The 25807-nt window shown below is 34.0% G+C and overlaps 2 protein-coding genes across 3 annotated transcripts in view; one reads left to right on the top strand and one right to left on the bottom strand.

Moving 5' to 3' along the window:
- LOC140439241 (neprilysin-1-like) overlaps positions 1-2919 on the bottom strand; it is a 61917-nt gene extending 58998 nt beyond the window's left edge. The window contains exon 1 of the mRNA XM_072529034.1: positions 2705-2919. The gene's annotated coding sequence lies outside the window, so the exon portion shown is untranslated. The remainder of the gene's footprint in view (positions 1-2704) is intronic.
- Positions 2920-7329: 4410 nt separating this feature from the next.
- Positions 7330-24692, top strand: LOC140438150 (major facilitator superfamily domain-containing protein 6-like). 2 transcript variants are annotated; one of them, XM_072527859.1, is made up of 7 exons: positions 7330-7507; positions 13095-13441; positions 18925-19264; positions 20634-20818; positions 21547-21762; positions 22580-22837; positions 24483-24692. In XM_072527859.1, the coding sequence occupies exons 1-7, from the start codon at positions 7423-7425 to the stop codon at positions 24663-24665; spliced, it is 1614 nt and encodes a 537-aa protein (XP_072383960.1). In that variant the 5' UTR covers positions 7330-7422; the 3' UTR covers positions 24666-24692. The 2 variants fall into 2 exon arrangements, with proteins under 2 accessions (XP_072383960.1, XP_072383958.1); XM_072527857.1 differs by having other exon boundaries at positions 7334-7507; positions 20631-20818.
- Positions 24693-25807: the final 1115 nt, after the last annotated feature.

Here is a 25807-nt window from a genome sequence, read left to right as displayed (position 1 = left end):
GAATGAATACTAATATTTATATTTAATTACGTGGCTAAAGGTTTCAAGCCAAGCCAATAATAAAAAAAAAAACTTGAAATTCCAACGCCTGCGCGTTGTTAGAAAAAACAAAAAGTTCGTTATAAAATGTCGGGCAAAAAGGGTGACTTCTGGTCGGTCCAATAAAAAATTGTAATTGTTAGTAGAAAAATATAAATTAAGTTACAGAAAAATATTAGTGGCTCTTCCCTGTGGGAATCTAATCAGTTTAGTGTAAGTTGTGTTTGTGGAAATAAAGGTTTTATCGTAAAAAGTTGCCTAAATTATTCCTAGCGTCCTCAACAGCGAAACTTCTTTAATGTTGTAAAATTCCAACACAACGCTATAATGAGGCAAGTGCAGGAGAAATCATTAGAATACAACAAACCGGCATATTTATTTTTGTGGACCTGAAGAAGGCATTTGACATGGTCAAATTAAAGGACGTTATCCACTTATTGCACGCAAGAGAGATACCTCTAGTAATAATTAAAATGATCGAAAATATTTACCAGAATAACACAATAAAAGTAAAATTAAAAAAAGAAATAACTAACCCAATTGAAGCTGGCAATGGGATATGACAGGGAGATTCTCTGTAAAAAAAGTAAGTCAGTACCCAAGGCTACCACATTTATATAGGAAATAACACCATCATAAATCATAAAATAATATTGCGAGAGCGGGAGAACTTTAATTTAATTTGAAAAAAAAAAATAAAGATACCCCAGGCCATCTAGGATCGAATACTTGAAAAAAGAATATAATAAAATATACATAGTTTAAGTTACTCTGTATAAAGTGCATTATAGCTTTCAACAGGATCGTAAAAATAATACTAAAAATTTTCTTATCGATTACAGCAGCTCCTGGACCATATCTAGAGGAAACCACCTGTCAGGATCGTTGAAATTCGGTTTAAATCGGTTACTGTGGGGTGGCGGCACGCACTTCCAACCCCCTTATATGTATATACCGAAAGTTTTATTGGCAAGGATCGTATTTAAGATAAGAGTTCTATTTCGGTATTACTATTGAATAGAAGCTATTCACAATGTCAGTTCTATATATCTAAGACAACACCTAAAGAGAAATAGAGAGAATACGCTGTTTAAATTAAGCATTTAATTGAATTTATGTGATATGCACACTTAGGCAAATATGCCCAGAGCATATTTTCATATTTTATGCAACTAGTGAACTTTTGCATATTTTTATATAAATCGAAGTAAAATTTATAAAAACACTAAAGTAACGCCTGTATTTGGATATAATCCATTTAAATGTTCTTGGTATTTTACCATGGGCGTGCGGTGCATAGATGCAAGGGATGCATTGCATCCCCTAAAATCTAAAATTTATTATCAGTATTTAAAATTACATAATCATATTTCAAATTGATTTGTAATAATTCAAATATTTAAAGATAAAATATGTTTTTCAAGAAATCATTAAATTACTTTACGAATGACAATTACTGGCAACAGCGCACGGTGACTGTAATATTATCTTTAGATGCATTTTCTGAAACCATTCTGCTCGCACTAGCATCGCTTCAATTCGGCAGCATACGTCGACCCTCGGGCTCAATTTTTATAGGTTTGGATCGGCATTTTTAAGAATTGCAGATTTACTTATCATAGGCAAGGCGACTGGAGTAATTCGCATATCACATTGTAATAGAGCGCGTTTGCCGTGTTTTGTTAATTCGAGTAGTTTTTGCTGCGTTTCACGTGTTTATATATATATATATATATATATATATATATATATATATATATATATATATATATATATATATATATATATATATATATATATATATATATATATATATCTATATTAATTTGAATAGTTTTTCCGAAATGAATTCAGATTTACCCCAACCGTGTACAAGTTCTCAATCGTGCCAGGAAAACAGTAATGGACAGTGCTGTATTGTGTACGATTTATTAAAATGTGGATTTTCAAAAAGCTTTCAAGAAAAGTGTAATATTATATCTGTAGGCAGGCCAAAACTATTACTGGAAATTCAAACCAAGTCGACGAAATGTACACGTTATTTTAACAAAAATATATACGATTCCTTTAAGTGGTTGACAGGTTGTAAAACTCTCTCGAGATTATTTTCCGTGTATATTATTTAATATAAGTGAGAAAAACGTGTGGAATAGTACGGGTTACTCAGATTTAATTTGCACAAATCTATAAAACGACACCTTTTAAGTAAAACGCATTTAGAAACAGTTACAATTGCAAAGACTTTTGGGAAAATACGAATTGATCATGCTCTAGACAATCAGCTTAAAGTTAGTTACCGCATGCATAATGAACAAGTAAAAAAAATCGTAAAATATTAAAGAGACTGATTCACATTACATGTTTGATTCGTACACGTGTGATTTAAGTTGATTCGTCTAAAATTTTAAATTGTCATTACTATTAATAAATATAGTCTAGTAAAATTTGTGTCACACCTATTTAATGCCAATCTAAATCCACTCGGGTAGAAATTTTTTAATAAAAAAATCTATAATAAAAATTCTTCATTTTCGACTGACAAAAAGTATGTAGTACCGTGTATTATTACCGTGGAAATTTGAATAAACATTTTAAATTATGTCTCGAAGTAGACCTTTTATTACATGATATTTGAAAATAAAATTGGTTAAAATGGATTACGAACTTCAAATTTTAGGGTGGTGTTTCCAATCCAAAGTCCAAATGGGTCACACTGTATAACATGGTCATGAATACTTAAACAGTAAACTATTTGCACATATATGTTCATTTTTTTAGGTTTATACCCATGGTAATTGTACGTATACAAACAAAATTCCACCATAATGAGTATAAATTTGTAGATACTTTTTTAGAAGGATAAGTTTTTGGTGTTATATTTAGTTTTCTTTCTATATCTACTGATTTAATGTGTAAAAATGAAAATAAAAATAATTAGCTGATAATTATACATAAATATTACAAAGTAGTGTCTGTAATGAACAATAAATAGGTTTCAAAGCCTTAATTATGTAGCTGTTAATAGTACAATCCTTGTACAAATGTGCCGAAAATTTGTTATTTATTAATATAGATAGTAAATGTTTTTGAAATATGCATTTGTGGTCACAATAGAATCTTAATTTTTTGTTAGCTTCTTTTTAGATTAGATTAGACTAAACTAATGAAGATTGGCTATAAACATTGCAAATTCGTCTCTATCTTCTGCTTTTCTTCAAAGTTCTGTGTGTTTAACCACGTAAAGTTGCAAATGTTTTTCAGTCAGGATATTTGTTCAGGGTCATCTACGAGGACCCCGTTTTTTTTTCGATTTTACCCTGCATAATCAACTGAAACAACTCGTACTAGTCATTTCTAAGTATGTTCTGCAAATATTCTGTCTTTTTTCTTTTAATGGTGATAAAAAGTTATGTATATTTTCCCATTCTGAGCAACACCATTTCGTTCATATAAAAAGTCTCCTAAAAAGCCACTTCTCAAAAGCTTTCAGCTTTCTGATTAAGAAAACATTAGGAGTCCAAGCTTGGGCATCATGAATAAGAAGATATAGTCATAAATAAGAATAATAGAGTGGATATTACATTGAATCTTTGGTTAGCCAAAAAATTCCTCAACTTTAAAAAGACTACTCTTGATAAAAAAAAAAAAAATTTTGGTGCACTTTATATGTAATAATAACCTGTTGATTCTGATCGTATACTTGTGTATATGATGGTGAATCTTGTTTCACATTATGATGCAGGTATTCTTTAGAAGAAATGGACTCGATTGTTACTTTATTTTTATTGTTTTGTACAATATTCTTGTAATGACAGTGAACGACTGAGTGGTCCTTTAAATCACCTGTCATACACCTGAATTATGGCGGCATTGCCAGAATACAAATTTAGTCAGGTGCACTACAAAATGAGACTCATAATATCGGGAAAGGTTTAACGAAGAAGAAGGAAGAAGGTTGGCCGAAGGCAGAATTCTTGGTTGAAGAATCTACGTAATTGGTATCAAGGCAGGTCGATTGATTTGTTTAGAGCAGTAAGTTCAAAAATAAAAATAACCATTATGAAGAAGGAGAATTTTTTTTTGTGCATTTGGGTTTCCCTGTAGTATGTTGACAACGATGCAAGCTCGTCCGTAAGTTGTTCTTCTATGTCCAGACGATCATCGGTATAAATATATATTTTTGGCGCATTATGGATCGGTTTGTCATTAGTGAAACCATAGTTTCAAAATTTATGCATCACCTCTCGAATTCATGATTTAAACACTTATATAAATTCGTATCCTTGTCACATATTTGCGCCTTTTTTATGTAAAATACACCTGTTATGGTTTTTTATTTTATTTTAATACCCATTTAATTGATCTGGTTTTGCCAAGTTATAAAGAGCTACACAACTAGCACATGCTCGTCCCATTTTTCCTTTCGTTGATGGCAGTGTTATGTTTTGGGCAGGTATTATGCTAGGTGGACGCACAGAATTGGTGGTTATTGATCGGATTCTAACAAGACAAAAGTACATCACACGGATTTTAGAACCGCGGTTAATGACTACCTGAAGACAGAAGGTATTCACCGTTTGGAGTGGCCTGCGATGTGTCCTAACATGAACCCCATTGAACATGCATGAGATGTGCTCTCCAGACCTGTTCAAATCCGAAGGAATCCTCCTAAAACCGATCATGAACTTACAATTGCCTATAGAGAAGAATGGGAGAATCTGCTACAGAAAATGATTGATAGACTTTATTAGCAGTATTAGAGTTCAAATCAATGCCCACGGTGAAATACACGATATTAAAATTATTAAATATACACTCATGTGCAAAAAAATCGATCCATTCCTTATTCTTTATTTATTTAAAGTTGTATAATTTTAGAGACATTAAATTACGTATGTAAATTTAGGTGTACCCTCGTATACGAGAAATAAAATAATATGTTTAATATTGCTTTTTATATTTCTTAAAGCAAATTGGTATTTCAGGTTTTTGTCAAAAAGGGTCTGAAGCAAGTAGATATTTATTGAATGTTGATTTTAATTCATCAACCATACTAGTGTAGTGATTTTATTTTCAAAACGTGTTATATTTTTATTTAATTATCCTTCCTAAATGTCTCTAACTCCGACATATGCTGCAAGGGCGGTGACTTTAGTTCAAGATGGTCGTAGCCAATATTATGCAGCTGAAATGTTGGGTGTTAGTCGATCTTCGGTTCAAAGAGCAGTTCGGCGTTTTAGCGACACCGGTAACTTCACAAGAAGACCAGAATCAGGTCGTAGAAGGGTAACATCCGAAAGAGATGATCGATTTCTTGTCTCATCATGTTTGAGAAATCGGCATCTAACTTCAGTTGAACTGGCAAATCGTCTGAGCGAAGTGAGAAATGTGGATGTAAGCAGATAGACAGTTTGTCGACGACTTGTAGAAGGTAATTTATTATCCAGAAGGCCAGTCCTATCTCCAATACTATCCATAAAACATAGCAGAGTTCGCCTTGCTTTTGCAAGAGAACATGAAAACTGGAGTGATGCAGATTGGAGCAATGTATTGTTCTCAGATGAGTCCAGATTTTGTCTAAAGTCACCAGACGACCGAGAAAGGGCTTGGAGAAGACACGGAAATTTTCAATGTGATATTGCGAAAAGAATAAGTTATCGGGGGGCTCTGTTATGGTTGTTTGGGCTAGTATCAGTTCAGAAGCCCATACTGATTTAGTTATTGTAGATAAAGGTTCTGTGACTGCTGCAAGATACATAACAAGTATTTTAGATCAGCATGTGATATCTTTTGCTACTTTCATTGGACCTAATTTTATTTTTATGGACGACAACGCGAGTCCTCACCGTGCTAGAATCGTCAACCAATATATAGAGGAGGTGGGAATTGTCCCACCTCCTCTATATATTGGTAAACCAAATGGATGTTAGTAAGCAAAACCCAACAACCACCACAGCAACTGATATTAGACGATGAAAGAATTGAATACGTGGATTCGTACATCTACTTGGGAACAACAGTTAACTCAAATTGGGATCAAGCGAAGGAAATACGTATAAGGGTAGAAAAGGCAAGAGCATCGTTCACTAGCATGAAGCAAATTTTCACCTCTAAAAGCCTCACCCTACCTCTCAAAATTCGACTTCTGAAATATTATGTATTCCCGGTTTTGTTATATGGAATGGAGGCGTGGACAATGACCGCAACATTGATGAAAAAAGTAGAGGCCTTCGAAATGTGGACTTACCGACGTATATTACGTATATCCTGGACTGAGCACGTGACCAACGAAGAGGTACTACGCCGGATAGGTAAAGAGAGAGAGGTAGGAATAAGTATAAAGAAAAGAAAGTTGGAATACTTGGGTCACGTTATGAGACACAATAAATATAGAGTACTACAACTGATCGTCCAAGGGAAAATAGACAGCAGAAGGGGTCCAGGGAGGAGAAGACACTCGTGGCTCCAAAACTTGCGGCAATGGTTCGGATTGTCATCTGCTGAACTATTCAGATCTGCCGCAAACAAAGTCAGAATAGCCATGTTGATTGCCAACGTTTGGAACGGACAAGGCACATGAAGAAGAAGGGAATTGTCCGTATGAACTGGCCAGCTTGCAGTCCCGATCTCAATCCCATAGAATACCTATGGGATATGATGGGAAGACGTCTTCGAGCACGAGTACTCCGTCCAAACAACTTGGCTGAACTTACAGCGGCTCTTCAGGAAATATGGGACCAATTGGATCAATTTGATATCCAGAGGTTAATTACCTCAATGCCTAGACGTGTACAGGCTGTTATAAAGGCCCGAGGGGGAAACACTAGATATTGATTTATTATCAATGTTTTTCTTAATTTCAGAAAGTTTTGAATATTCTTGTATTTTTGAGTTTTGGCGTATGTCTCTATAAATAAATGATTTTTTGGATACCTAATCTGTAAAAATTATTTTAATGTAACATATACTTTTACATATATACCTGATTTAAAACTAATATCTTCAAACGTTTTCTTTTTCAGCAAATAATACCCATGGATCGATTTTTTGCACCTCAGTGTATTTTAATTAGAAATAAATTTTTTAGTTTTTAATTTTTTATTTATTAAAATAACAGTATCTCTTTTATTATAAATGATCTATAGCAGTAATTTCTGAAAACAGTTAATAATAGCTAAAATTTTGAGTGATGCATAACTTTTGAAACTATGTATATAAACAACGATCTACAACTACAATTAAAAATAAAACGATAAGTATAATCTGTTTACCCAATTGTTTACGCATTAAGACTGGCCTAAAATTTGTCTTTTTCTTTCTAACCTAATAATAACAAAATATTTTATGGAATCGTAATCATTAGTGTGTGATATTGTTAAAAATATGAAAGTTATAAGAGTGCCATCAAGATTTGCAATTAATTGGAAATTATTCCCAATCAAACTTCATTATTTTTTTTATCATGCAGGTAGGCAAAAATAATGTCAGATTATACTATGAGTGTCTAGAAGTAAAACATCAAAATAGATTAAGACGCACATTAAGAGGAGGGATCTAGTTGTAACAATTTTCATAAAATCAAAAATATATTGAGAGCGGTTTTACCAATATCACTAATTAAACACTCAACGCTTCATTAACTCGTTTTACCAAAAAAATGCTACGTGACAACTTACCTATTATATATATATATATATATATATATATATATATATATATATATATATATATATATATATATAAGGTTCTTGAACTCCTAAGTGGAGCATAGAGCTTCAGTGAAAACGCGCCATCGGGTTCTATTTTGCGCTAAGGCCTTCACCTCATTCCAAGACTTTCCTTGGCCTCTTATCTCGTCCATGATGGATCTTCTCCAAGTTTGTACTGGGCGACCTCTTTTTCTTTTCCCTTGGGGATTCCACTCTAGGGCAGTCTTTGCGATACTGGAACTATTTTTTCGGAGTGTGTGACCGATCCAACCCCACTTTCTGGACTTAATTTCATTTTGTACCCTCTTTTGTTCGGTCAGGTGTAGCAGATCTTCGTTTCTGATGGTGTTAGGCCAGAATATACGAACAATTCTTCGTAGACATTTATTAACAAAGACCTGCAGTTTGTCTGTGAGGGTGTTTGTCACTTTCCAGGTTTCACATCCGTAGAGTAGAACAGACATGACATTTGATCGGAATATTCGGATCTTTGTCCTTGTAGTATACTCGCCAGATCTCCAAACAGAGTTGAGGGTGCTGAAAGCTTGTTGGGCTTTTCGTATCCTCATACGATCGTCTTCTGTACCTCCATTTTCTGTTATGACACATCCAAGATACGTAAAGTTTTCCACATTTTCAATCTGCATATTGTCGATAGTAAATAGCGTGTTGTTCCTTGCATTTATTCTCATGGACTTGGTTTTACTAATATTGATTTTCAAACCTATTTTATTGGCTTCAGTGGAAAGTGTTTCCAATTGGTAAGCCAGATCTTGGAACCTTTGACCTAATAGGCAGATATCGTCCGCGTATTCTAGATCGCTTAGGCGTGTGGTTAACGTCCATTGTATCCCTCTTATGTCGGAGTCTAGTTTGGAGACAACATATTCTATAGTTATCTTAAAAAGAAACGGAGAAAGCACGCATCCCTGTCTAACTCCAGTAAGTACGTCGAATTCGTCACTGTTAATCCCATTGTGTGTCACGCTGCATTTCGCATCAGTATATAGTGACTTTATAATGGAAATTATTTTTTGCGGGATGTTTCTTAGCTGTAAAATTTTCCATACAGCAGCGTGAGACAAGCTATCAAAAGCACGTTCAAAATCAACAAAAACCATGTATAGGGGTGTGTTCCATTCAACCGATTGTTCCATTATTACCCTCACAGTATTAATGTGGTCTATGCAGGAGGATTCTGGTCTAAGGCCTGCTTGATTAGCTCGAAACTCAACATTGTTTGTTATTCTTTTCAGTATGATGGTCGTGAAAATTTTATTTATGACAGTAAGCAAGGTTATTCTTCTCCAATTTTTGCACAGGGTGAGGTTGCCTTTTTTTGGAAGCTTGATAATGTTACCTTTTTTCCAGCCCGCTGGAATGTGGTTTGTTTCCCACACCTCTCGGATTATGGGGAGCAAAAGTTCAGCAGTTAGATGCGGATCAGCTTTAAGTATTTCAGCAGCAATGTTATCGATTCCCGGTGACTTGTTGTTTCTCAGAGATTTGATAGCTGCTATTATCTCCGTTTTGGAAGGGGCCTCGCAAGAAATATGCAAGTCTACCTATTATAACAGTGCAAAAATTTAGAATTTACAAAACATTAAAAATGTCATTAAAAATGTTATTTTCCAGCTTTTTATCAAAAACAAATAAAATTTTTGTAAAATATTTATATTTTATTAAAATGTCAAATATTTATGTTTGACAAAATAAAAAAATAACTAACTTCAAGACATATTATGAATAACTCCAATCTTCATCAGAGATATTATAATTAATGCAAATAAAAGAGATAATATCTCCTGTCGCACAGTTGACGTGTGTCAACCGCTTACACACAGTACATTCAACTCATTCACCTTTAACTGATTCACTATATGGTTTACTGTATACCAAACAATACCACTTATCAGCCTCTGACTCAGACTAAAGACCTTTTTTTTACTCTTTTTACCCCTTCTTTTGTTTTTGTTGATTTTTCTTTACTCTTGCTTTTTTCTTTTTCTTTTTTCATTTTTTTAGATGTATTTTCTGTCTTCTGTTTTTTTTTTAATTTTTTCTTTAAATTCGATTCTTAAACCTTCTTCTTCAGGTGTATCTGTCAGGACAGTAGATTTTCTTTTGTTTTGATTCACTGTAATTTGTTTCCGCTGAGGTGCCTTTAGTAAAGGTCTAATCTTCGATGGCGAAAAGTTATCTTGAACACCTGAATAACTTGAGATTGGTTCCGTGGCAATTTCCACGGTATGTATTATTTCAGTGGTGCTGATGTCGAATTCAGAAGCAGAATCTAATAGTTCCGGATCTTCAAGATCAAATTTTAAAATTTCCTTATGTTTGCTTCTAATTCTTCTACAGGATTTGACCGATCAGTAACATAAAATGGCGCAAAGTCATTATCTTGAAATGTATCAGCATTCAAAGGCCAAATACCAGAAGATTTAAATCCTCTCATTATATTTGCAGGGTAATGTCTACTTAACTACACCAGGAATATCATATACTGTCATCATCTTTCCAGGGTTATTATGCATTATTCATTCATATTAAAAATAATAATGATTAATCTACATTTGTAGGTATATACAGGGTGAGTCATGAGGAACTTTACATACTTCTACCATATGTAGAGTCCCTCAGGGAGCATATCATGTGGCCACTTAAAGATGTCAACTCCTCTTCTTTATTAATTAACAGGGTGATTTGTGTAAATGACCATTTATTTCATTTTACTCTAGTGTTTATACGGCGCATTTGATTTTTTTAATTTTTGCATGATACAGTACACTACTATCAAGCATTCGACTGGTATTAGCTAAACTAAAAAATTCCAGGACTGGCTTTGGAAAAATTTATTTAGGAATTCGTATTAAATATTACACCCTGTATAAATTTTTTTTAAAATGCAATAAGTGATTTTCAAACTACATAAATAGCCAATGAAAACGACATATGCGACAATGTTGTCGCACTTTTATTAAATTTTTAGTGAACGATCAAATCTTACCAAAAATAGAACAACCATAATGAAGTATCAAATTATAAGGTATTAATTTAAACAAATGTTATAAATTTCAAACATTTTAATTAAAATGAGTTCCTACAACATAATCTAATACGTAGAAAATTAACATCTTTACTGTCACTTTGTATTATCTCTACGATAGAATCAATTGTTTTTCAATTTTAAATTTTTACTCATAGATCGTATTGGGGCATTATTTTCGATAAATAATAATTTAAATTGATTAAAAAGTCAAACCTCTTGTATGTGTTAGTTTTTGTTGATTGTAAATGATTAAAATTTTATGTCAAATAATAATACATTGCATCAACTGTACTAAATAAAAATAAATCTAAAAAAGTTTAAAATGAAGGTTGGCGTTGACCGTTTGACGTTTCTTGATATTTTATACCCATTGTCATTATTGTCATTATCAATTGTTATTTATGTGTACAAGAATACATATTTCTTCTGTCATATTTACGTTAAGTACATTGTGTTAGTTTTGGTAGAGCTTTTGTTATTTTTGTTCAAAATGCCACATCAGTTTTCGACCACAGAATATGCAGACATAATATTTGTTTATGGATTCTGTAATGGGAATGGTAGGGCTGCTAGTAGAGAATATCGCAGGAGATTTCCTAATCATCGAACTCCCAGTCATCCAACATTTGGGTCAGTTTTTAATTATTTGCGAGAAAATGGCACTTTTCCTAGTGGAACAACAGAGCGACATGTAGATGAAGCGCAGGAAGATGACATTATGGACGCCGTTACTATGAACCCTACAATAAGCACTGGACAAGTAAGTCGAGAACTCAATGTTACTCAATCAAAAGTAAGTAGAGTCTTACAAAAAAATAATCTATACCCATATCACATTCAAATGGTTCAGCGACTACATGCTGGAGATGAGATCGATAGGTTGGAATTTTGTAGATGGATTAACAATAATCGACCAACACTATACAGGACACTATTTACAGATGAAGCCCAATTTACCAGAGACGGGATAAATAATTCACGAACTTCACATGTGTGGGCAGAAGAAAATCCCCATGCTATTCGAGAACGTCGTTCTCAGTTAAGGTTTTCGGTTAACGTGTGGATTGGTGTCATAAATAACCAATTAGTAGGTCCTCACTTTTTTGATGGTCCTTTAACAGGGCAGGTCTATTTGAACTTTCTACAAAATATTTTGCCGAATTTGCTTGCCAACGCGAACGTTGCTATCCGAGGGATGTATTTTCAGCATAATGGGGCACCCCCACACTTTTTACTGGCAGTGAGACATCTCAATAATGTTTATGGCAACAGGTGGATAGGACGTGCAGGTCCTATTTCGTGGCCTTCAAGATCCCCTGATTTCAATCCCGTTGATTACCATATTTGGGGACGATTGAAGCAACTAGTTTACGCAGTGAATATTAATAACCGACAACAATTAATTGATAGAATTATACATTGTTGTAATACTATTAGAAACGATCCCCAGAGTATCCGTAATTCAATACGGCAATTAACAATTCGGCAACAAAAATGTGTACAGGCTGCAGGGTTCCATTTCGAAAATCTATTTTGAATTATTTTTATTTTGTTACCATTATTGTATCTTTTCCAGTTCTAATTTATGGGTTTATCATAACTATGTACATATTTTTAGTTTTTTTTTAAATTGTTCTTCGTTATTGTTAGTAGTTACTGTTTTTTGTTGTGCAGTGACTCAGTTTATCATTTCAATTAAAATGTATGAAATTTATAACATTTGTTTAAATTAATTACCTTATAATTTGATACTTCATTATGGTTGTTCTATTTTTGGTAAGATTTGATCGTTCACTAAAAATTTAATAAAAGTGCGACAACATTGTCGCATATGTCGTTTTCATTGGCTATTTATGTAGTTTGAAAATCACTTATTGCATTTTAAAAAAATATATATACGGGGTTTAATATTTAATACGAATCCCTAAATTAATTTTTCCAAAGCCAGTCCTGGAATTTTTTAGTTTAGCTAATACCAGTCGAATGCTTGATAGTAGTGTACTGTATCATGCAAAAATTAAAAAAATCAAATGAGCCGTATAAACACTACAGTAAAATGAAATAAATGGTCAATTACACAAATCACCCTGTTAATTAATAAAGAAGAGGAGTTGACATTTTTTAGTGGCCACATCATATGCTCCCTGAGGGACTTTACATATGGTAGAAGTATGTAAAGTTCCTCATGACTCACCCTGTATACAAAATATATTGCTCAGCTTCGAAGTGTGTGTTATACTTTACACAACCTACACAAATTAATATAAATTAATATTAACAGATATGATTTTTAGGACTATCCACAGTTTTGCCTTACCTACCACCCTATATTAGAGAATTGGGATTCTCTAGTATTGTTGTTGGTCTCATGTATACCGTTATGCCAATAGCAAATACTGTAGCGAGACCTTTCCTAGGAATGATAGCTGACAAATTCCGCTGCCAAAAACGAATATTTCTCATAGGTGGAGTGTCAATTCTATTATCTTCTCTGGCTATTTTGTTCATTCCAAAATTAGATTCACGAGTTCTTTCTTCGAAAGTCAATATTTTGAAGAGCGGGGGGGCTGTCCTCGAAATTGATGCTGCTGGTCCTATTCATCAGTGTAGTTTGGGCCTTTATGAAGACTTTCAGAACACGGTAAGTCACATATCCTGTATTAATCATTGTTTAATATATCAACAATTAGATATAATTTCCAGTTATATTTCCTTGATATAATAGTTAGATAAATAAAGAAATAGCAATGCCAGTACCTATAGTGTATTTTTATGTATGAGAGAGTAATAAAACAATAAATTATGTATGCAAATCCCTAAACTGTTGATACGGGTGACTCAATAAAAAACAGATATTTGTCAACAAGTTTACAGAAGTATATAGGAAAACAATTTTAAATTGAGTATGACCACCATTTATAAAGGTTGGAGCAGAATAGAATACAATAGTTGTGAGAATTACTAATCCCTAAATAAGGTTGCCAGTGTCGGAGTGATGGAGGTTAACAGGTACTAATGAATTTGCAAGAAATGTAAGATATTTATTTTATTGGTTATATATAACCAATAAAAGTTTAATAAGTACCCACCTATTTGCAAAATAAAGTTTAATTCTTTAGATAAAATAAAACGTTTTATTTTATCTATTTGCAAAATAAAGTTTAATTCTTTGCCTATTTGCAAAATAAAGTTTAATTCTTTAGATAAAATAAAACGTTTTATTTTATCTGAAATGAGTGCATTCCACGAAGTAAGGGTTTCAACAATCAAACATTTAATTCTTTAATTCCAGGAATCTACGACAGTAATTGATTAGATAATTACCTTCTAAACTTATTCCACAGAAAATGTGATAGTGGTTTTTTCCATTTTGTAGGAAGGTCCAAGTGGCGTATTCAAAATTCTTAACAGTTCACTAAAAGTAGATACTTCAGTTGCAAGGTGCAGTTTATTGTGTATACTAGTGTTATGGAAAATTTGGAAGTGCCGTGTAAACGCCGAAAAATTGGTTCTCTAACAGTTAATGAAAAAACATTAATATTTAATTGTGTTAAATCATTTACAGACAAACGTTTATGTGAAAGTGTTGATGAGACCGTTGAGTTAGTTAGCAGTACACTTGGTGTTGGGAAATCTACGATTTACAGTTATTAAAGAAGAGAAATGTGGTAGTTTTCAAATGCCACGTAATGCTCCAGGGAAACCAAAATTTCAAATAGAATATCATTTTAAAGAAGGACTTTGACGGAAAGTGCATGAATTCTTCTTTAGACAAGAATTTCCAACATTGGATAAAGTTCTTGTCTCAGTTCGAGATGATAAGGATTACCCAGAAATGAGTCGAAGTACGTTATGGAAACTTTTAAAAGAAATAGGCTTCCGCTGGAAAAAGAATCCCAGAAAGTCTATTTTATTAGAAAGAAGCGATATTGTCATATGGAGAAGACATTTTCTAAGAACCATAAAGGAAATGAGAAACCAAAAAAGAAAAATATTTTATCTTGATGAAACATGGATCAACGAGGGTCATACACCAAATAAATTTTGGCAGGATGAAACTGTTACAAGTCAAAGGCACGCTTTTGTAAATAACTTATCTACTGGTTTAAACCCACCATCAGGAAAGGGACGCAGGCTGATAATAGAACACATTAGCAGTTCAGACCGTTTTGTTGAAGGTGGTTTATTAACTTTTGAATCAACTCGTACCGGTGACTACCATGAAGACATGAACGCTGATGTCTTTCAAGAATGGTTCGAACAAATGATAGATCTTCTTCCTAAGAACTGTGTAATAGTAATGGATAATGCAAGTTATCACTCCAGACTTATAGAAGGACTGCCCACAACCAAGTGGTTAAAAAAAGACTTGCAGAATTGGCTGAGTTCAAAAAATATTACGTACCATCCCGGATCTATAAGAAAGGAACTTTATTCGTTGTGTGCCCTTCATAAAGAAAAATTTAAAAAATACGAAATTGATGAAATTGCCAAAAATCGTGGAATGACAGTACTTAGATCCCCACCATATCATTGTGAATTAAACCCGATTGAACTGGTATGGGCACAGATAAAGAGTGAAGTTTCAAGAAAAAATACCACTTTTAAAATTCATGATGTTAAACAGTTGTTTTTGGAGGCCGTAAATAATGTAAAACCTGAAAACTGGGAAAAGGCAGTAAATCACACTATTAAAGAAGAGGAAACAATGTGGAAGCTGGACAATATTACTGATAAAATGATCGAGTCAGTTATTATAAATCTTGGTTCTGAAAGTTCATCTTCTGAATCTGATTTGGATTTGTAACAAGTAGCTGTAAGTTTTATATTAATATTTTTATTCATCTATTTAACATACCTTAGACGGTTTTAAAAACTCTTTTTTTCTTTTGTAATTTTTAAAAATTAAAAAAAAATGTGAATTTTTTTAAACCCTTTTTAATGTAGGCCAGTCAGTTGTAATATAGTGTGTGATAAAAGAGGTCACTTTTGTTTACATACACATAACACTTTATAACACTGAAATAATTCATTTATTTTTTACAATTATTCAAAGTAATTTTTCAATTAATCTTGAGCACGCTCATGGAGTGGTCGGAGCTACCAGTTAAAATTATGCTAATTACTCTCTCGTTCATAAAAATAAACTATAACAAAACTTATTGACAGATTCCTATAAAATTCTACAGTCAATTATAAGTTATAACATGTGTTCTATTGCTGATTATTTTCTAATATTATATTAAAATAATGGCATAATTAGTAAAAATTTTCACAATTTTCACTTTATTCGTATTATCCGTTTTCTCTAACTCTCTCTAGATTCCAATTTTCATCTTGCAGATTTATCCTTTCCATTAGCTCATTTACTTCATTTGTAAACAACCTTCCATGTACATGTTTTTTCTCTTTTTATCGAATCCCATTCTGTAATTTTTTATCCAGCATACTAGGTTTGTTCCATTGGGACGTATACTTCTTCTTTCAATCTCTGCTTTTCAACTTGAAGGCAATTCAGAGATGTTCTTAATAAGGAGTACTATTATTAACACTACAGAATATACTTGTTAATTGTCAAATCCACGGACTTGGTTACCAGAAGATCTGGTTTGAAAGTTTCGCAGACGATATTTTAGTTCAGTCGTCAGAGATTTGTCCTCATACGAAAATCGGACGAACAAGCTGAATTTTGCTGAGAATATCATTTTGATAACATAGCATAAAAGCTATTAAAAATAGCATAACTCTTTTAGCATTACCTCCACACTGCAGTCATCGAATGCAGCCGTGTGAATGTAATTATTACCTGACTTCCCATCCTGGAGAAAAAATATCCATATAGGTACGAAACGGTAGCATTATGCTGTAAAACTTTTCAAAAAGTAGCAAATGTTGAAAAGGACACAACAACGAGACTGACTTTCTGCCTTTAACAATATTTGATACTTCTTCCCAAACTTACATCTCGGAAGATTTGCTCACGTCATCATTGCACCAATCTGAAAGAATTCGCTCTCCTCGACCTGCCACTCAAAATTAGCAATCGTCTGCAACTTCAAACGGGCAGATCTGATAATTATTCTTATCAACCTGGCACAGGTAAGCAGGCTGATGCAGATATCAATGCTAGTTCTTTCAGACATAGTTCAACTGCTGTCTCCAAAACCAAGCCAATATAAGAAAAAGAACAAAACCAATACTAAAAAGGAGATATCGAAAATTTTGACAAGCACCCCAAATGAACATGATCTCGAGAAACAAAAGAAAATTAGGAAAATTAGAGGCAAGATAACAGAACGAAAACCACGCAAAGATTGGCAGAAACGCATTCAAATTTTAAAGCTTGTGCCAAAGAAAAAACAGCAAGTGAGGGATAGCAGTGACAATAGTGAAAATTCAGATTCGGAATTTATCTATTGCAATGAACCTTATAGTCGGATCAAGAAGGAAGAGCACTGGATAAAGTGTCAGCAATACAATAAATGGTCACATGATACACGTGCTGGTGTGAAAAAAGACGAAGATACGTTTTCTTGCGATTTTTGTAAATACTAACTCATGATACCATTTGCCCCGCATACTATGGTGTATAGGACTGGACGCCATTTTCACTTTGGGTTGTAGTTTTTTTTAAACGTGGTACTTTATTTGCATTTTTTGTTAAGCATTATAATAAAAAAATGTTATTTAAAACTACGGTTAGGGTGGTATTTTCATTACTTATTAATTTTGACAGATGCAAGTAAAAAGTGTTAGGTGGTCCTTTTTACCCCGGTCTCCCATATTCATTGTGAATGACAATTCGCCGAAACGTTTGAACAACAATAAAGTGTTTTATTTATCTTAGTTCAAAAAAGAAAAAGAAATTCAAAGAAAAAATTTATATTTACTGTTTTTTTATAAGCTGAAGCTTCCTTCGTCGATATATTAGTTGTTGCTCTGAGATTATTTCCATAATTTTTTGCCTAATAAAATATCTTTAAGGCGCGTACACATTTGGCAAACGCATGTGGTCGAAGCCCTGCGACCAAAAAAACCCGTATTCCAAAAGTCTATCTCTCTATATCGACTTCTGCTTTTGAACAATGATGTTGTCCACCAGCTCCGTTTTCGTGGTTTTTTGGGGAGGTCTTTCACTTCTTCGGTCTCCGCCTCACTAATAATAATATCCTACGCACTTGCAATAATTATATCCGATGTCTGAAAGACCAAATTTTCCATCAAACGCCGAAAACACCGAATAAATTCGGTCAAAGGGATGCATTACAAGCAAGCAAGCAATTTAATTAAACCCAGCCTGTGAGACATGTTCACCCCTAAGATTTACGTTTAGGTGTAACAATTCATTGGAGCGAGGTGTATTAACTCGAGTAAAAACATGACTCACTCCACCGGGCTCCAATGCTCCAGACCATCCCTTTCCCCCCTATAGCACTCTGATGCGCGATAAGGGCACAACTATGAGCCAAATGCTCTTCATGTGGGAGTCCTGGGTAATAGAACTCGAACATGGTTTCCTAACCGAATTCAAAACTCAGAACGGCGCATTGTCGCTATAATCCTGTTATCTTACTGTGGCTTATCCGCGAACTAAAATTGCTTACTTGGGCCTCAATTCTCCGCTCTAAGCTAGGCTCAGTTCGGGGACTTGGTGCTCAAGGGGTTGGGCCCTACGTGTCCGGGTTTCTAATGGTTTTTGTTTTTTTTTTTTGTTTCTTGCGTCAGTTTTTGTTAGTAGTTTTTTAATTTTTTTGATGGCCGAAGCCGTTATTTGTGTGTTTTTTGGATTTTTTTTTTGTAGTATGCTTGTAACACAAAATCAGAATTAAGGCATATTAATGTAATAATTATCTACTTAAAATTAACTGGGTCCACGCTGTACGTTGCGATTGTCCACGAGTTATTTGAGCTACGAACTATCTTCTTTGTGCGTTGTTTTTGTTGTTTTTTCTCTCTGGTGTTTTGTTTTCTCTCTGGTGTATGGGATGCACTGTCAGATATGTACGCGCATTTATACCTGCAGTGAACTCGGCCGATCTTGACTACTTGGTTCATGTAATCGCACCTTTCTAAACGTTTAAAATCGAGTAATACCATTATAATAACAACTTTTTTTAATTGTAGTTTCTATGTAAAGAAAATGAAACTTCTTCAGATTTTGAAGTAGATGTAAATATTGTACCAACTGAATCAGTTTTTAATAACGGCATTTTAACTGTCCCAGTAAAGGATATATTAATAAACAACAAGTCGATAGATTTAAGAACTAATCAGTACAGCTATTTGTCGTGCTATTTAACAAAAACAGAAAATTTAAATAAAATTATTCCACGGCCTATCATACCAGATGACCAAATATTAGATAAGTACTGGACTTGGCTATTTTTTGTTGCTATGTTAACCTTTTGGATATCTAATAGTGTGATATTAACCATTGGAGATGCTATTTGTTTTACTTTACTAGGTAAGTTATTTGTCCACTGAATATAATAAGAAATTATGTTATAATAGAAGGGTCCAATAAGTCAGCCTACAAAAGAACAACAAACATTTTGGAACTACTTTTAGCTCTATACACTTGATCCAGCGACGCTCCAACTTCTTTAACTCGTCTTAAAAATTACTTTTTCTCGAGGTCTGGAAAGTAGGCTTCCGTGGAGGCTATGACCTCCTGTTTCGACTTAAATTTCTGCCCTGCGAGTGCTTTTTTCAAGTTTGTAAAAATAAAGAAGTCACACGGGACAAAATCTAGAAAATATGGTGGATTCGGCAACAGTTCGTAGCCCAATTCGACCAATTTTGCCATAGCCACGGCGGAGGTATGAGTCGGTCCGTTATCATGGTGGAAGCACTTTTTTCTCCGTTAAATGGGGTCGTTTTTTCTGCAATTTCGAATCGGCCCAATAATTCAATGTAGTAAAGCCGTGACCGTTTTGCCCTTTTCCAGGTAGTTGACGTAGATCACCCCTTGTGAATCCCAGAAAATGGTGGGCCGAAAATCACCTTTCCGGCCGGTAGGATAGTCTTCGCCTCCTTCGAAGCACGTTCCGGGATGTGTACCAATGGATTCATGTTGTCATTGGTTGCGAAACGACGTAGAAACTCCTTCGGGTTAAGCTTAAATAGCGTCAAACACTGAAGAAATTCTAAGAGACTCAAAAAAAGGAATTATATATGCCCAATATACAAGAAGAGAGATAAATCCAGCTGCAAAAACTAAAAAGGCATATCCTATTATTAATACTTTTGAAGGGTTGAAGGGAAGATAATAAGAAAATTATGGGGACCGATCGGCGACTATTTTTTTTTAAACAATAAATAATAAAATAAAAATACTGACAATTCAAACTGTTAATATCTAACTTCATTATTTTTTTTGGACAATTAGTCTAAATCAAGGTCATTAATCTAAACATACACACACATAACTTCATTGTGATTAAACGCAACCCGTTATAGACATTCTGTACTACGTGTTGCCTAACTTTTAGAACAATACTCTGACAAATGTACCTATTATATTTTTTTCAGAATTTTGGAATGTGTTTAATTCGTAGAATAATTTTAACATTTGTTTTGAATGCATTTTCAGTCCACTACAAGTAGTTTCTCATAACTTTGTCTACTCTTTTTGTCGGAATTTTGTAATTACATATATTTTTTATAATTTTCTTTTAAAATGAAGAAGAAAGAAAGCACTCTCTGCATATTGACGTGTATTCTGCTACTATTAGTCCCTAGGATGTGAGGATGCGAAGGACTATTGGTATGCGCATACTATAGAAGTCAGTAAATTCAGGGACATCATTAATAGTTCTTTTCTGTTTTAGAAGACGAACATCACAAATATGGAGAACAGAGAATGTTCGGTGCATTAGGATGGGGAATATTTTCTGCATTATCAGGATATGTAACTGACATTTTGACAGGCGGAAGTTTAATTAAAAATTACTATTTTCTATTTTTCTTAGCTATAAGTTTATTTACCGTCAATTTGATTGTGTGTTATAGAATAGAGGTAAGTTATTATTTATTACAACAGATAAGTGAGAACTGACGAGAGCAACTGGTTGCAACTCGAGAAAATATTTTATTTAGTTTTTATCTTCTCGATGAAGTTGCGTTATGGCAATTTTTACTATATTCGCAGCTGTTCTAAAAAGTTGGTTTGATATGAGACCAAAATAATCTCTAGGTTCTTCACACAGAGATCTTATTTTCCTCTACCCCTTTTGCTTTTCATTTTACCTTTTAGTATGTTTTGTATCAACGAGGTGGTGTTAGGCTCCTGCTACGGCTAACCCAACCGATTCTCCATATTGCACTTTCAAAAAAATACGTACGAATTACGAAAATTACATACGAGTAACGTTGTGCATATCACACGGCTCTTCAGTATGCAATCTATCCACCTGCAGTTTGTTTCGTGTGTTACTACCAGCTGAATCGCCTTTGATTGCTTCGTAGGAGGTATTGTAGAATGCTCCCTACATATAGAGAAATGCACCAAGCATAACTCTTAGTTTTCCAGGACGTGCAAAGAGAATGCAAAGCCACTTCCATAGAGAATCCTGCTATATCAGTATATTGCCCCAATGTATCGGACTTTTCCAACAGAAACGAGATTTAACTCAAACCAAGTTTGCAGAAAATAATTAAGAAAGCCATAAAAATTTTTTAGACTTATACTTAGACTCTTTAAAAAATTAAAGGTTTCTTTTATTTTAACACATTATTTTATTATAGTACGTTCAACCACTTCCATCAAAACAATTATTTCAAGATGTAGTTGAAGTATTCCTCAATATAAAAGTAAATGTGTTTTTCGTATGGTGCATATGCATGGGAGCAAACTCAGCAGTAATCTGGCAGTTTCTTTACTGGCTAATAGAAGATTTATTATTGGTCAATACAAAATGTGACTTAAAGTATTACGTAAAGACACTAGAAGGACTAGTCCAGGTAAAGATATATTTTGATTGCCAAATTTTAATTTTAATAATATTTTTCAAACATCATCCTAAACCTTATGTGGTATTCTACGGTATTCCTTAGCTTTTACTCTTCCTCACCACTCATTAATATCCATCTTGTCTTCGGCATTTAAATCTTTCCATCTCAAATTATCTGCCACACAGTCCTTTCATCTTCTATTCCGTTTTTCTCTACCTCTCTTTTCCTCAACTAACAGATCAATCTTTTGTCCACATAGTTGTTATTTTTACATCTGCCATCTGACAACCATTTGAGACTTTGTTCTTGAACCTTTTTTGTGACTGTAGTCACCCCAGCTTTTTCCCCTTAGCAAGTCGTTCCTGATTTTGTCCCTTCTAGTCTTACCCAACATTCACCGTAACATTTCCATTTCAGCTACCTCCATCTTCTTTTCCGGAACCTTCGTTATAGACCCCAGTTCACTCCCGTACACCAACGCAAGCCTCACTTCACTTTATACATCTTCCCTTTCAGCCCTTCCCCAACTTTTCGATCAAAGAGTACTTAGCTCATTCGCTTCCAGGTAAAGCAATCAGCCTGTATCCTGTGGGCAATTGCTTGATCTACTGTTCCATTTTTCGTTATGTAGGAGCCAAGGTATATAAATTCTTCTAATCGTCCTAGTTTTTTCCCAAGCAATTCGATGTCCCCAGCTATTTTTGTTCCCCTCAACCACATATACTCTGTTTTTGACCTGCTTACCTAAAGTCCTTCCTTTTCAACGTCCCACAATACGTAAATACCGTTTATTTTCTAAATAATTTTCTAAGTATATAATTTTTAGACAGTCGAAACCATCCTAGGTGAGATTCCGTTTTTCTTTTTATCAGGAAAGATTTTCGCTACTATAGGCCATAACAACGCTATGTCGTTGATTATACTGGGCATAGGAATACGATTTACCCTATACACTGTGATCTCAAATCCTTGGTGGTTCCTGCCTGTTGAACTGTTCAATGGGATAGATGTTGGATTAAGTTTTGCATGCATGGCGTCCTATGCTAGCGTTATAGCTCCACCTGGTACTCAAACCACTATGCAAGTAAGTGTTAAGTTTTAAGGGTTATTGCGAAAAACTAAGAGGTAAAAAGAATTGTAATGATTTTATTGCATGTTAAAATAACTAATAGACTACGCGCAAAAAATAACAGTCACAAAAAATTAACAAGAGGAATACTGTCAAACGAAAATTAAATAATGAATACTGATTATAATCATGAAGTAAGGAATGAGTCAGAAGGAAAAGCAGAATAAAACCATAACAACAGATAACTATAGAAGAATTTTACACTTTTTAGTAAACATAAAATCCAATTAAAACCACAAATACCAGTAAAAAAAGTGAAGTTATTAAATTTTTTTAAAATCACCTGAAAGAAAAAATACTTTCGTTTATGAAATAGTATTAATTTTAGAAAAAGCAAAATGTACTGTGCAGGGAATAGTCCAATTTCCGGTTGATCCGGAGATGGCATTGTTGTCACTAGAAACATAAAATGATCTCACCAGCGCCCACTTGCATGTAAAAACAAAAAGGCGTCTTCCTTTAAATTTTAACTTAATCAAACAATATTATATTCGTAGAGAAAAATATGTTGTTTATTGTGACCTGCTGATTGTTTTATTGGTTCGTTTTTGCCCATGAATGAACCTCAATGAACCAATTGTAACATTTTTTTTTGTTTGTTGTTGTTTATTAGCTATTTATTAATACACTGCATGCTGCGGATGATTACTTCTGACCATGTTGTACCCAGATACAGGCCTAAAGTACCTTTGTGTGGACGTCTGCCACGTGAGCGATGGGGCAGAGAAAACACAAAACGTAGGCTGCAGTAGCTGAGTTAGCGCTGGAGTACACGGAGAGAAACCAAGACTTAGCCTTAAGAAAAGCCTGGGGTATCACTCCACTATCTTCCAAGCAGAAATTTATAACAAAACAAATAATAGAAAAACAGGAAAACAAATGCAGGAAGGTTTTAAGTAGAAACATAAAAAACTAAAAATAATAAATTAGCAATCTAGAAACAGAGCAGATAAATACAGATGAATTAACGATATAATTGAATCATTTTAGACACACTTCTTAAAAACAGAGAGGTAAATACCAGTAGGTATATAAGCTTCAAAAAACGTGAAGCTTGGTTAAAAATCATGACTTTCTTTCTACAACTACGCTGGCTTTAAACAGCCAGCTACGACGAACATCAGGAGTGGCTGATGCTGTAGAAAGAATAGCAACACTCAAGTGGAACTGGGCAGGTCACGTGGCTCGAATGACAGATAACAGATGGACAAATCGGATACTGGAATGGAGACCAAGAGATGATGCCTACCGAAGCAGAGGTCGTCCATTAACACGTTGGACTGACGATATAAAACGTTGCCATACGAATTGAATGCAGGAGGTACAAGATCGAAACACATGGAAAATTATGAGGGACATCTATGTCCAGCATGGGACAGGGAACAAGCGAAGATTGAATGATAACGATGACTGGCTTCGATATAGCACTGCATAATGAGCCTCAACATATGAAACATGTAATGCGATCAAAAACAGAGTTCTGGCGGAAAGATACAGGTTACAGTTATGGTTTCTGATAGATAATATGCTACTATTTATACAACTTATCAATAAATATACGTCAATAAAATTTCCTAAATGTTTTTTTTTTTTTCACTAGGGCTTGGTTGGTGCTGTTTACGATGGAATCGGGCTATCAATGGGTAGTTTAGTTGGTGGAATATTCTATAAAAACTACGGTGGTATTAACACGTTTAAATATTTTTCTTATTTTGCTCTTACTGTTACAGTTTGTCATATTTTTATACAACTTATTATATCATGTATTCAAAAACGTAAATAAATAGAAAACTTTTCATACTTTCGTCAATTTTTCACTTTTATTATCCCTTTATCCAGATGTTTAATCAAGAATATATAACGCCCTTACAGAATTAGATGTTTTTTCAGTAGTAGATTTATAAGATAGAGTTAATATTCCAATTTCGGGACTCCGTAACCGCAGTGCCGAAAAAGTGTCCCGGGGCACTATAATCCCCATATTTAGGTTAGATTGATGATACATTTTTGCCATGCATCTTCTCGGGCCATCTTCCCCTCTTCTTGACAGTTGAACTCCCCTATTGCCTTCTTCCCCTCTTCAATACAGTTGCACTCGACCGGTAGGCGGCTATCTAACCGGATTCAGACAGTCTGACAGTCAGTAGTGTAGCTGTGGGTGATTCTCTTGTTACAAGTGTTTTTTTGGTACATATCATATTGTCATTAATTACTAATTATGCCCAAGCGTCGATGCAAGTTTAAGGAGAAGCACTCCAAAGATTGGAAGTACATTAAAAAGGGACGCTGACGCTATGATAATGAAGCAGAGTGCACAGATTGTAATAGTTTTAGTTATTGGTAAACGTTCAGATATAAAACAACACATCTAATCAGTGAAACATACGAATAGACTGAGTGCCTCAAGTACCAGTACGTCCCTTACAAATGATTTTATTAAACACGATTCAAATAAACAAGCCAAAGTTAGAGCTGACCAGCTAACTCAGATCTTACATACGATTTAGCACCACCACAGCTTCAGGTCAAATCACCTGTAGTCAATCATCTGTATTAGCAAGTTCAACAGCATTATATTTAGTGACTTTGCAATTACATCTAAGTTTAGCTCTGCCAGAACAAAGAAATTAGCTCCGACTACTGATGTTTTAGCTCCATTGAGCTTAAATACTACTATTGAAGATATGAATAAATCCTTTATTTATGGCATTTCAACTGATGCAAGTAATCACAACGCTGTAAAAATCTCTTCTTTTGTAGTTCAATTTTTTGGCGCATACCAAACCAGAACAGCTTTCTGAATTTTTGAAGATATGCCAGTATGTATTTACGTTCCCTGTCCATAATGGTAACACTGAAAGAATCTTTTCGCTTATAAACATTCAATAGATGGACGAAAGGAACAATATTAAAGTGGATACCCTT

The sequence above is a fragment of the Diabrotica undecimpunctata genome, chromosome 4 (genome assembly GCF_040954645.1).
Source record: "Diabrotica undecimpunctata isolate CICGRU chromosome 4, icDiaUnde3, whole genome shotgun sequence".
Lineage (NCBI taxonomy): Eukaryota > Metazoa > Arthropoda > Insecta > Coleoptera > Chrysomelidae > Diabrotica > Diabrotica undecimpunctata.
This window is presented reverse-complemented; position numbering and strand designations above follow the sequence as displayed.